The sequence below is a fragment of the Chenopodium quinoa genome, unplaced genomic scaffold (assembly GCF_001683475.1).
Source record: "Chenopodium quinoa cultivar QQ74 unplaced genomic scaffold, ASM168347v1, whole genome shotgun sequence".
Lineage (NCBI taxonomy): Eukaryota > Viridiplantae > Streptophyta > Magnoliopsida > Caryophyllales > Amaranthaceae > Chenopodium > Chenopodium quinoa.
This window is the reverse complement of record NW_018745533.1, coordinates 1284765-1298796: the sequence shown is the minus strand read 5'-3', so window position 1 is coordinate 1298796 and position 14032 is coordinate 1284765. Positions and strand designations below refer to the sequence as shown.

The following is a 14032-nucleotide window of genomic DNA, read 5'->3' as shown; positions in this document are numbered from 1 at the left end:
CCTAGATTGCAGAGTAAAAAGGGAGTAATCAGAGTACGATTGTATGAAGTCGTACCTTTTTAGAGAAGAAGCCAACTTAGAGAACCTACAACGAGGTGCTTGTCGTAAACCATACAAGGACTTTTGAAGGCGACAAACCATCCTAGATTGAGAACCATGAAAACCAGATGGAGGCTTCATAAAAACCTCCTCATCAAGATCACCGTGCAGAAAGGCATTATGAACATTCATTTGGTGCAATTCCCAATTTTTCGCAGAAGCCATCGAAAGAAAAGCACGAATAGTGACCATTTTTGCTACGGGAGCAAAAGTCTCGTTATAATCGATACCATCAACCTGATGATTACCAAATATAACGAGACGAGCCTTCAATCGCTCAAGAGTGCCATCAGAATTAAGCTTGACCTTGTACACCCATCGACATCCCAAGGCTTTCTTTCCCGGAGGCAATTTGGCCATCACCCAAGTCTTATTATCTTCAAGAGCAGTAATTTCTTTTTGCATTGCCTCTCTCCAACTCTCATGTTTCATCGCCTCATTAAAATTCCGGGGCTCAGTGGTTGTATCCACAGCTGCAATAAAAACACGGTGTCGTACATAAAATTTATCACAATTCACAAAATGTGCTAAAGGATAGGGAGTACCTGAGGAGCATGGAGTAGACGATGAACGTGAGGAGATAGATGGACTAGAGATAGAATGTGCGACATAATCCTTATGCCAACCCGGGGGGATGTCGAGGGCGTTGACCACGACCCAGATCAGAAGAAGAGGAGTCCGGAGGGGCATCTTTGCCACCATCCGGACTGTCAACAGTGGCAGCGGCAGGAGACACCGTAGGGGGGCTGCGGACCCTGCTGCCAGCAGCAGCAGCCGTGGGTGAGGGTTGCTGCGGGTTGCTGCCGTGAGTGTGGTGATTCGGGGCAAGCTCACCAATCTCGAGCACATGCTCTAGATCATCCAAGAAGTCATCATCGACCACATTATCAATTCTAGACAACCCTTCGGCATTCTCATGAGAATCATTCAACTCAACATTATCCATAAATGGGAACTCATTTTCATGAAATTTAACATCACGCGACACAAAGATATCACCCGTCTCCAAGTCATACACCTTCCAACCCTTCTTGCCATGAGGATAACCCACAAATACACACTTACGACTTCGAGGTGCAAATTTGTCACCCTTAGCCTTTTGGTTATGAACAAAACAAAGACAACCAAACACCCTTAAATCATCAAAATTGGGTTCTTTATTAAAGAGGATTTCATAAGGGGTTTTATTAGCAAGTAAGAGGGATGGAGTGCGGTGATTTTATAGAGTTTAGAGAGAATAGAGTAGTATGATTTCGTATTAGCGTATAAACACATATATATACAACCTATCAAGCTAGGGCTCGGAACATGTACACGGCCCAATAGCTATATATATACACTATGGCTTAACACTCTGCGTGTCACTAAACTCGCTATGATTATAATAAACATCCTACAAGATTTAGTAGCGTCATTAACTAACAAAATTAAGAATACTATTTTTCAAAAAAAAAAAAAAAAAAAAAAAAAAAAAAGAATACTAGCTATAATCACGCATGCGATTTTGTTAATTTTATATTAATCAATGGAATTAAGAATAGCATGTGTGTTTTGTTTGATGATCATAATTGATTATGATAGCTAGATCTGGTCTCTTATAAGGAAGGGTTAGTTGACAATGACATTACTTGATTTTTAATAAGAAGTATGAAATTTTTATCTAACTTGTTTATTTCTAGGTCAGAAGCTTAAATGATTAGTTTCAAGGTCACAAATCTAAGTAGTCTTAGACCAACGTTAGTCTTTTAGACCAACGTTATTTTTTTGTGTTTTTTATTTAATCCTATCAACATAATTTATCTTATCCATAGCTGGTATGTTTATTATGGTAACTTTTAAGCCTCCAATCGTAGATAAAGCACACTTAGCTTGTAGAACCCACGATATGGATAAGGGTCATGTCTATTATATTTTTGGATATATATAGAGTAAATTATATATAAATAGGTGTATCAAAAGTTATTATAACCCTTTATAAGACGACTACAAAAAAGTAAATAATAAACATTTAAATAGAGCGGGTGTATGAAAGATGAGTGTAACTTTACCCTTATAATGATCAAGCTAATCTAATGTAAAAACAAAATTAACCTATTTTTATAGATAAATTGGTCACTATTTAAAAATTTAATTTTTTAAAACACCCATCAAACATCATTCAATTATGTATAAACTATTTTATTCTTAAAATCATTCAAAAAATGGATAAAGGTAATTACTTTACATTTAAAATTACTTCAATTCCTAATGCATGTACCAAGATAAGTAATACAATTAAAAGGCTACGCTAAAATCGACAACATTGTTGTACACTTTTTACTCACACAAATTTTATTTTATTTTATTTTATTATTTTTTAAAAAAAATTAGAAGTAAATTTTAGAATATTATTGATTAGAGTACATAATTATACAGTGAGCTAAGTTGAAACTGATTCAGCTTAACGATAAATCTAAAAATCCATCATAACCCAAGGTATACAACCAAATAAAGTTAGGCACAGATTGGACCGTGCAAGTCTACGCATTTTGTCATATATATGACTTTGTGTTTAAAGGTCTATTTTGATTAACTGAATTAAGCTGAATTAAAATGAACTGAATTGCACTGAACTAACTTATTAGTAAAGATAAAGATCTTGTATGCTTATGTAAGTGAGTTATACTTGGAACGAGGTAAAAAAAAAAAAGTCATGTATGTCTTATCTCAACTCTTTAATAGATGGAGGCATGGAGCACTTGTTGTATATTGCTCGACTTTTACTAGTCGTGTCATACATGAAGAGATTAGAGAGCCTTCTTAAAAGTTGATCAAATTTAAGCGAGATGACAACCTAGCACGTGAGTCGACCTATTGTGATGGTGCTAAAATGTGAACAAAAATTATCAATTACAAGTATCATGCATAGGCAAAATGACCCATATCCTACCTTCATGCCTCATATATGGCGTTGCGGTTTCGACTGGTTTAGGGTAAGATTATTAGATCATTTTTATACCGTGCCTAACCGATTATCAACCCAAGATAATCTGTAATTGCAAATATGACCCGAATTAAACTCGACCCGAATGTGATATCTAATTGGCAAATTTACCTCACTCACCTGTGCTTGGGGAGTTGTGTCTTGTTTTTGGCATGAGCTGGCACTTAAAACTGTGTGTACAAAACCTACAGCTAGAGGTGGCACGTAATCAATCCTGTTTTTACATGCAATACAGGCTATACAACTATTCTTGTTCAATGTTTATCATGTGTGTCTCTTTCATTGACCCATAAAAAATATATAATTTATAAAATTATAAGGTTTTTTTTTTTTTTTTTTTTTTTTTTTTAATTTTTTAGAGAAAAATTATAAGCTTTCTTGTTTGGTAGAGAAATACATCAGCCAAGTGGCATGCATCCCTTGAACGAGGTTTCTTTTAACATTATCTAGTGGAAATTCTAATTTTCTAATTCAATACTCTATTAGAATAAGTAATTTTCAATGGAAAATTAAAGAATTGTACATCAATTATTAGTTTATTCTCCGTACTCGGTAATCGTATCAACTAAACTCAGCATTGTTTTCGGATGTACTAGTTGACAATACGCCTAACATTATCGTAAAAAGGTGGTCTAAACTCTAATGTCCTTTTTGTCCAACCCTCCATTTTCATCCACTTATAGTCTTTTACTGAATTTTAGATTTGCAAATCAAAGGACGTACTTTCTTCACACACACAAAAAAAAAAGAAAAAAAATAATAAATAAATAAAAAAAATAAAAGGACGTACTTCCTAGAAAAAAAAAAGAATGATTAATGGTAAATTTTCTTTTACTCAGTAATAAAGAAACAAAGTGGATGAATGATTGAATCATGCACTAATATAAGGGCCTGTTCTAATAGACTGAAATCAGTTGAACTGAACTAAACTAAAATAAATATTTTATTACAGAAGGAAATTAGGAGTTGAATTGAACTGAACTTAAATGAGATGAACTGAACTGAAAATAAACGTACGAGAACAGGCCCTAAGTTTTAGGGTGCATTTGTTTTAATTTTGCCCATTTACGGTAGTCGTTTAAAAAATGACTATCATATTATTTTTATGATATACTTTACAATATGATTGGTTCTTTTTTTCACCTTATAAAATAGTTACAATTAGTCTTATTATATCTACATTGCAAATATATTTTTTGAAATTTTTAATCCAACATAAGATAAATATTTTTCGAGAAACTATAAAATAAGAATAATAATTACATAAATGAAACTTAAAAATTTGATAAATCAAAAAATTGTTGATAATACTATTTTATACCTAAAATAAAGTAATATAATTAATTACTTGAAAAAAATATGTCAATTATAAACTATGTAATCATGAAAACATTATGGTAATTATATTTCAAATGACTACTAAAAAAATTTCAAAAAATAATTGCCTTATTGGCCGAAGGATGAATCAAGAGAATTGATTTAATCTCTACTCTATTCGATCGTTTCAGAAAAGTGACATGGTTAAATTTGACACCTTAAAAATGCATGCATTAGGGCTTGTTCTAATAGACTAAAATCAGTTGAACTGAAATGAAATGGATATTTTATAAGAGAAGGAAATTAGGACTTGAACTGAACAGAATTGAACTAAGGTAAACTGAACTGAACTAAACTGAACTGGATTGAAAATAAACGTATGAGAACAGACCCTAGTTTAACTACGAAGTACTTGTATATACTTCGTACATAACTATTTTATTAAAAAAAAATAATTAATAAATGATAATAATAAAGAATATTTACAATTAATATATGGTTAACAACAATTTATACGAATAGTATAAAAAAGTCATATTGCATAATTGCTTTAACAAAGATAATAAGTTTAGTTTTTTTTTTATTTTTTTTTTTTTTTTTGAAAAAAAAAAATTAGCAAAGAGAACAAGAAAGTGTAAATAAAGAGAATTTCCCATTAATTTTATGGGAGTCAAGTGCAAAATCTCCATTTTCCTCATGCAATGCATTCACCATTAAATAAAATCATCCATTGCTATTTCTTGACTTCTTGTTCATTCCCAAATTCCTCAATTCAATAGTATATATTCAAATGTTGAATATTTAAGTCAAAATCCAATTTTGAATTCAAAATTGTTCAAGTTCATGAATCATAAATGTAATTGGAAATTCTTCCTTTTCGTTTGTGGAATAAACATGCATGATTTTGATTTTGATTTTGATTTTGATTTTGATTTTGATTTTGATGGGTGGTTTCATTTGCTTATCCAATAGATTTTTCTAGTGGTGTCTAATTTTCTGTTTTGATATTTATATGTCATGTAATCATCCGGTACTAGAATGTCATGGTGCGTCCAATTAAATTTCTGCCCCACTTTTATAATACAATTGGTCGTATTATGTACTAAGTGCATAATATAGCCAATACGGAGTACTATTTAATTTAGATTACTATCTAATAAGATTGATCCATTTGTTTATTTGGGAGCCAAAAAATAAACCAGCCCCGTTCCTAGAAATTTATGGGGCCCTAGGCATAATGTAAGAAAAGGGCCCCTTACGTAAACAAATTTTTTTACACGCAATAGCTTTAAATATAAGACAATGAAAATAACTTAAATTATTTGAATAATAAGTCTCCATGCACAATACTGGAGTAATAACTTTGCATAATATTTTGGTAATTGAATAAATATGAGTAATTGAAAAGATTAATATTTTGAAACAGATACTCATAAAATCGGAAGATTAGAAGAAGAAGAAGAAGAAGAGGTTATATTGCATAATTATCTCCACCTAATTGACATCTAAGTAATTTAATATTAATTGCTAACTAAATGCATTTATTATCTTTTTTAAAAGTAGCTTATTTTTTAACGAGTAAAAACTACAGTTTAGACAGTTTAAATTCTACAACTATGCAAATTGATTTTTTTTGGGGGGTTACTAAATGCCACAATAGAATTACTTAGGGCGCGGTATTAAATTACTCATTTACCCTTATAACTTACATGTTTGACATCATTCAATTTTTCTCACCAACCATACTCCTTCCACCACCATCACCCTAAACACCATCACCACCACCACCACCACCACCACCCTAAGGTTGCCGGAATCACCATCACGTTAAACACCATCACATTAAACACTATCACCACCACCACCACCCTAAGGTCGCCGGAATCATCCAATTTTCTCACTATCTATCACACCAAATAAACTAATTATCATACCAAATCAACCGGAAAAAAGGAAGAGGTTTAATACAATGGAATCGCGGCGTGGGAAGGGGGTTCATTTGCCGGGAAATGTGGGGAAAACAACGGTAAGTTTTTTTTTTTTTTTTTTTTTTTTTTTTTTTTTTTAAATAAATTTTCGCACAAAAACCATAGTCGCGTGCTATATGCGACTCCACCACGGCATAGTCGCATATAGCGCGATTACACCGTGGTGGAGTCGCATATAGCGTGCGACTACGCCACGGTACAGTCGCATATAGCGTGCGACTCTACCACGGTGTAGTCGCATGTAACATGCGACTGTACCATGGCATAGTCGCATGCTATATGCGACCGGGTACAACGAAAATTGAAAAAAAAGTCCGACATATACTTGACTCGACGGTTGTCGTCCCCACCAAGTGCCTCCGATATGAACGCCGACCGTCGTCGACTCATTTTATATGTCGTGGGTGGTGGACCATTCAAGGTGGAGCTGTGGTGTATGATGGTCAAGGTGGAGTCGTGGTGGACCGGTCAAGGTGAAGCCGTGGTGGACCGGTCAAGGTGGAGTCGTGGTGGTGGCCCAGTCAAAGGTGAGTGGTGGTATGGGTGGTGGAGCATATGACAAAGTTAGTAGTTAATAATGGTTGGATTATTAAGTAATTTTCAAAATTATAAGGGGCATAAACGTCTTTTAATACTATAACTTGAGTAATTTCATTGTGCCAAATAGCAATTCACTTTTTTTTTTGAATTTTTGGGCCCCTTTTTGGCGTGGACCCTAGGCGGTCGCACTCGAGGCCTACCCCTCCGGGCCGGCCCTGAATAAACACTACTTGTTATATAACTTATATGCACATGGTATAATCAATTGTACTTCATAACTGCATAACAAATTGTCCAAGCCTAGGATTCAATTATTTTTGTCTTAAAAGTACTCTACCAACATAGGCATATAACGTACCAAATCAAACTTGGTCTAGTGAAAAGGAGAGTACCTTCCAACCATGAGGTCGGGGGTTCAATCCCCACTAATGACAATTTGGGGAGTGGGATTCTCTTATATTCCCCACTCTTCCGAATTGTCTAGCCCGTTATCCCCGATCGGGAGGACCTGTGAGAGGTTTCGGCCAGTTAAATTTTTTTAAAAATCAATGACTTAAAATCTCTGGAACAAAATTCTCATGTTATGGGCCTAAATAGTACCAAGGCAATCATCTAACTTCCTGTTTTCTACTTTTCTACAGTTGAGTACCGACATTGTTACAAATCTTTCATTTTGGTTAAACAAGCTAAAATTACTCCAATTATGATAATATCCATCTCCGATTAGATTATTCATGTAGAGTTTACCCATCCCTTAAAATTGTGAATTGTTTCAGTAGTTTCTCACATGAGTAGCTTATGTGGTTTAATCGAAGTGACCTACTTCAACAAGCGAGAATGTAGCGAGTAATTTCATACAGGGATCCTGCACACTAGCACCTGTTCAAAGTTCAAACAAGGGTGCACAATTTCTTCACAATCTACAATCCAATGATCCATGGCATATCAGATAACCTATTCTTCCCTGTTAGGCCATAACGATTTCTTTGAAGGAAGACAGAACTATGGCGCTTGCTTCCCTGAGTCACTTTTCGCAACACTGAATTCTAATAGTTCAATCAGTCATAGACCCACAGAGCAATTTATCAATCATATTCAAATCCTATGTGTAAAAGACTTGATCATATAACAACTTGACAGTAGTTACAATTTGCATCTACGCGATCCCAAGTGAATAAATAACTTCCAACTCCTTTCCCTTCGGCGGAGAGAAGATTTATTCAGCAATAACTAAGGGGGCTAAATAACACAAACCAAATAGGAGTAATTACCAATGCAAAGTTGCAAACCCCATGAGTAATTTAATTAGTCAACCAAACAGCTTACAAAAATGTGAGTCAAAACATTCTGTGGTCTATGGAGCAACATTTACAACGTTTAACTAACAATGGGGAATGGACACCAACATTTTACTAGCACTGAAGAATCGACTCCACAAGCTCTTGCAACGGGGCTAGTTCGCCCTTGTCAATCAAGCGGAATTCCTGCGTCATAGCAGAAGTCAATCAGAATCACACATTTCACAACTGATCCTGCATTACGGCTTAGAAATAAATTTGTAGTAAAGCCTAATCTAGAAAGTGATTTCATCTGATACGGAATAATTTACATCCAAATTCCATAAAGAATTCTGATACAATGGCTTGTTATTAATGATGTACATCTCTGTCCAGACATTCAAATCGAGTATTATTTTTGGGTATCCAAACAAAATATGTCATCTTAATAAAAATAAAAATGGTTTATTATGAGATTTGTTTATTATGATAATATGCCCTTAAATTATCACCAGGGGGCAGTTTTGTATACCATGCCATGTCCTTAATTATAAGAGATTGCTAATAATTGCGGATGGAGGGTGAACATGATACGTGATAATTGGGAAGAACAATGTCCACTACCTATGCGAAACATTTCATGTGATAGACAAAACCCAAGCAAAAAAGAAAAGGGGGGGGGGGGGATCAATCATAGCTCCAGCCTGAATAGAGAAAAATCTTACCCATGTAAAAAGAACAAAATGCTTAAAGCAAGTATTGAGATGAGCTTCTTCCTTCAAGCTTACAATCTTCTGAAAATGAGAGTGATAGATGTGTGCATAAACACGGAACAGCCTCTTGAAGATAGTCTTGACAACGTCCTGGAAATTTGCAGGAAAAGGTGACCCTGCATGACAAAAATATGAAACAAAAGTTGTTTTACATTTGTCGTAGTAACATGGAAAACACACAGACCTATTTTAACCAATTTAAAAGAACTTCGCGTACCCAATTTTTGGGGAAATATTGATTCATCATCAAGCTGAGCTTCAATCCAGTCCATCAGATATTCAACATATTTTGGAGCAGACACTTCAATGGGTTTCTTTATGGTAACTCCATCAGCCCATCTATACTCGTATCTGTAGAGAGAATGCTTTATTATATACTTCAAAGTGACAAATGTAATTGCAAAAATGCTCATGAACTCGTCGCAGTAACTAAAATTAAAAAGTGATCAGCAAATTTATTAGTAGAACAAGAGGAAGAAATCAAGTCTAGAAATGTCCACTACAGAGGTATATTCTAGGGGACATCATCAAAGAAAAAGAGAACCTACTTCCTTCGCTCAAGGTGTAGAGAGTACAGGGATCTATTGTAGGAAAAAAATCAACACTTCACTTTGCAAGCTTAGTGTGAATCCCCCCGTAGAAAGAAATATGCAACTGACGACAAAAGTTGACGCATAGCCTGCCTACGGTAACACTTATACTGAGTTGTTTATGGACTAAGAAAATTTAGCCAGCTTGCAGATATCTAATGCTTCTCTAGTATTAGTTGAAGATTATCAGAAGTTACTTTATGCACCCAATCTTCTGCATTGATTAAAAGAGGTTCTGTCAAAAGGGATTGGAGATTTTTTCTTCCTAATTTTTCAATCAATATGCAAAGCGCAGGAACCTGTATTTATCGTCCTACACGGAGACAACAGGGAAGATGGGTTCTAGCTTAACCCCTGAAGAATGGATTCTCGTGTCTTAGTTGTGGCGGCTCATAAATGACATAAACCCAATTGTTGCATACGTCAGATATGTGGCATGCTTAAGTAGATTTCATGATATACTTCTTATTTACTAAAATGCTTAAGATTGACTATTCTACACTTAGGGTCCAAAATATAGGACAAATGAGGTGTTTAAATCAAATTCATGTTAGCAAATGAGATACATAACCATGAAAAAGGAAAAGGATGAGAAAATTATTCTAAGGGAACCAAAAAATTTTGGACTGCAAATATCACTAAGTTCTTGTGGTGCGAAAAGAGGAGGGCACAGAAGACAAAGATATCACCAGCACAATTAATTAAATCACACAAAGCAGAGGAAGCTTAAAATGGCAGAGCTTCTATGCTACACATGAATACATGATCTTCACCAAACACTCAATGGTCAATATTATCATTCAAATACAGTTAAAACCAAGAAGGCCAGAGAATGACATGAACAAACTGATTATATTTGACTAACTACTGAATTTCAATGTAGACAAGGCTTGGAAATGCTTCAATTTTATTTATTCAGGAATTAAGAAACATACTTTGGTCCTGCAGTCATTGTTGGGCAGCTGGTTGCCGTACAGAACTCAGTGAGAGTTCCATAGAGAATGTTAACTTGATTGAAGAAGTCCACCGCTGCAAGATGATAAAATGAATTGTTGTCAATAGACTGACCTTAGACATATTACACACTAGAGGAATCACAATCTCACATGTCCATTTAACTTGTAATTTGACTGAATATGAGTGGGAGAACACAGATTAGTGGCATGCAGTCGAACTGCACAAGGTAACAGCATGGAAGCAACAACCCTATATTACCTTTTAAAAGATTTGAAGTCATTGAAGGAAAATATCCATATTAAATTGCTCGGCTTTATGACAGTAATAATCTCATTTCCTATTCTAATTATCTGTTGTCGTAATCCTAAATATTCTATCAACAAGCAACATGAATATGATAGGGCAGTGTGGTCATATAACCAAAACTGTGGCCAGTTAATCAATGACAAAGAAACCATAGCAGTAAATGTTCCGAGACTTAACTGTTCACCGCCAGCCATTCATTAAAATCTTCTCCAGGAGGTAACTTCACAGCTTCCCTCAGGTTTCCACTACCCAAGGTAGCGTCGATGTGTTTTTGAAGTTGAGCACCCTGGGAGTTAACACAAAGAAGTGTAAATGCCAAATAACGGAACAGAAAAAGATGGAATCCTACTAGTGTTGGAAACTGACCTTACTCCCAGAGGGTGCATTCTTCTTTGGGCGAAAAGTCTTCTGGTTTCTGCAAAGATCATAATCAGAAAACGAAACTAAGTTAGAAGGAAAAAGGCCATGAAAGTTAAGTCCAAAAGACTCTGGTAGAGATCAAGCATGATTTATTCGGTTATTCCACAGGCAGTGTGATCACAGCGCAGACAATCAGTACACGATGGCATTCCATAAAGTTGCATGACAATTTGATTATAAGCCAGCATAGGCATATACACATACATTAATTTCAACACAGATGCTCAAGGAATTAATCAATGCCTCTTCTACGCCCCGACTCTCAAGCTCCCAACAACCAAGATACAAGTATTCATGTGGACTGACTCAATCAACAATACACTTACTCCATTAAAATTCTTCAAGAATATCAAACCAACTTATCATACCGAACTTTCGATAGACTAGAAGGTCTAATACACATTCGATATCATAGACTAGATGAGAAACACAATGTCTACCAAAGCAAGTGCTTCACCAAGAAATTCGTGAGCATGATCACAATGTAATGACACATCATTAGGACCTAGTAATTTGAGTCATTATGTAGTAAATCACTTGATTTAGGTCTAAGCATAATAATCAGAATAATAAGATATGACAACTGGAAAGTGTGGATTCCAATAACCAGCAATGTTAAAAGGTACATTTCGAACAAACATGATAAAACAAATTATATAAAGCAGATTATGTTCCACTAATATATCTTAAAAGGGGATTAGGAATAAAGGTAAAAAAATTTCAATAGGGTAATTTGCTAAATATAAAATTAAACTCAACTACATGCTAAATAACCCCTTTTTTCATTTGTATGAATTAATTAAGTAATCCTTCAATAAAAAGATGCAATTTTTAACATTAAAAAAAAAAAAAAAAAAAAAATCAATCCCTAATCAATTTTACTCAAATTAAAATTTGATTACTGTACTGTTCCAACTTAAACCCCAAATAAAAAATAAAAAAAAAAAACCCAGATCACATCAATTATAATCACCAAAAATAATAACTCCAGTTTCTTCAAAAAGAATTAACATGGGATTAGCTAGAAATAAAAAATAATAAATTAATGGAGATCATGAAATTACAAACCCAAAAATAAAAACAAAAATTTAAAAACAATACAAAAATTCACCTGCTTCCAAGGCCAAAGAGACTCATAATGATGATGAATTGAAAGAAATTACAAATTTTATTAATTAATTTTTAATCAATGAATTTCTGCTATCTGTTGAGAGCAATAGAAGAATGAAAGGGGGAAGACGAAAATCAAAGGGGTTGAAAAAAAAGGTTATATATACTATAGTTTTAATTAATACTGATAATAGCATTAATTACACCCAAAGAGAATAAAATTTTTTAAAAAAAAAGAGTAGAAGTGGGCTAAAAAAGCCAGACTGTCAAATCTTACTGTATTATGTAGACAGGTCGATGTTCTTCCTTAATATGCCATTCTCCATCTCAATATGACCTGGCTTTCTGGATTCTCTCTATTTCTGTTTATTCCTCTATTTTCTGCTTTCTTTTATTTTATTTTTTAAAAAATACATTAAAAATAAATAGAGGATGAAGTTGTGTAAAATGTGCATCTTGGACCTTGGTCAACCAACTTACCAACACACGGGTAATAATTCGAGGTGCCAAAACCAATCCTAACCGACTCGAAAAAAATATCCGTATCGAACTGTAATCAATCCGAGAAATTCTAGACCCAAGCTCGATCTGTAACCGAACTGAACTCAACCCGAATCCGAACTTGACCCGATCTGAACTTAACTCGGTATCGATTTGATTCGACCTGAACTCAACCCGAATCCGAACTTGACCCGATCTGAACTTAACTCGGTATCGATTTGATTCGACCTGAACTCAACCCGAATCCGATTTGACTCAAACTGAACTCAAATCGACCGATTTGATCCGACCCGAGCTCAACCCGATTCAAAATTGACCCGACAAATAACCGATCTAATCCGATCTGTTTTGACCAGAACTGATATTAACCCGACCCGATTTTAACTCGATTTGATTTTTACCCGATCCGAATTTAACCCGACCATAATTAATTATTGACCTTTTTATTCAAGTTTTTATACTACTATATTTACTAATTATTAATAAGTTAATGTTTTTTACTACAAAGAAATAATCTGGAGTAACAAGTTTACTTCATGTATATACCAATTATATAAAATTTCTTTCTAAGCTATATATTCGTGATTCGTCTCGCCTAAAATTTGCTACAAATAATGTGTAATACTTGAACATTAAAACCTCTTCTTTCAACTCGATAAAAACTATGATACATGAATGACTTGATATTGACCCAATAATAAGGTAAAAACACAATAATAACTCTAGTTTAAAACTGATTAACCTTATTTGGATATGAATTGGGTCAATTCGATTAAAATCCAGCCAAACACAAGAAAGGAATTGAATTGAAATCAAGCAATTAATGAATCAACATATTAACCTTATTTTAATCAAACTGAACTTGATCGAGCTGAAAATCATCCGAACCGAAATCAACCCGACCCAAATTCATCTGACCCGAAATTAACCCGGTTAAACTCGTTTTGAACTCGATCTGAATTAAATCGAACATGAACCGACCTGGAGTTGACCCGATCCATATCCGACCCGAACTCGATCAGAAATTGATCCGACCCAAATTTGACCCAATCCGAATTAAAAGAATAATTTTGACCCGAACATATCCGACCCGAACAGACCAGATCCAAATAGACCCAACCCAAATTCCATCTGGTTATCCAAATTGACACCTCTAGTAATATTATACGGA

At 34.4% G+C, this 14032-nt stretch overlaps 1 protein-coding gene across 3 annotated transcripts; it reads right to left on the bottom strand.

Annotated features, from left to right (window-relative positions):
- Window positions 1-8030: 8030 nt before the first annotated feature.
- Window positions 8031-12755, bottom strand: LOC110715837 (MOB kinase activator-like 1A). 3 transcript variants are annotated; one of them, XM_021894454.1, is made up of 7 exons: window positions 12638-12755; window positions 11197-11245; window positions 11008-11116; window positions 10503-10596; window positions 9195-9328; window positions 8930-9093; window positions 8031-8411 (listed from the first exon to the last, which is right to left on the bottom strand). In XM_021894454.1, the coding sequence occupies exons 4-7, from the start codon at window positions 10517-10519 to the stop codon at window positions 8340-8342; spliced, it is 387 nt and encodes a 128-aa protein (XP_021750146.1). In that variant the 5' UTR covers window positions 10520-10596; window positions 11008-11116; window positions 11197-11245; window positions 12638-12755; the 3' UTR covers window positions 8031-8339. The 3 variants fall into 3 exon arrangements, with proteins under 3 accessions (XP_021750146.1, XP_021750144.1, XP_021750145.1); XM_021894452.1 differs by lacking the exon at window positions 12638-12755 and adding an exon at window positions 12362-12563; XM_021894453.1 differs by lacking the exon at window positions 12638-12755 and adding an exon at window positions 11577-11761.
- Window positions 12756-14032: the final 1277 nt, after the last annotated feature.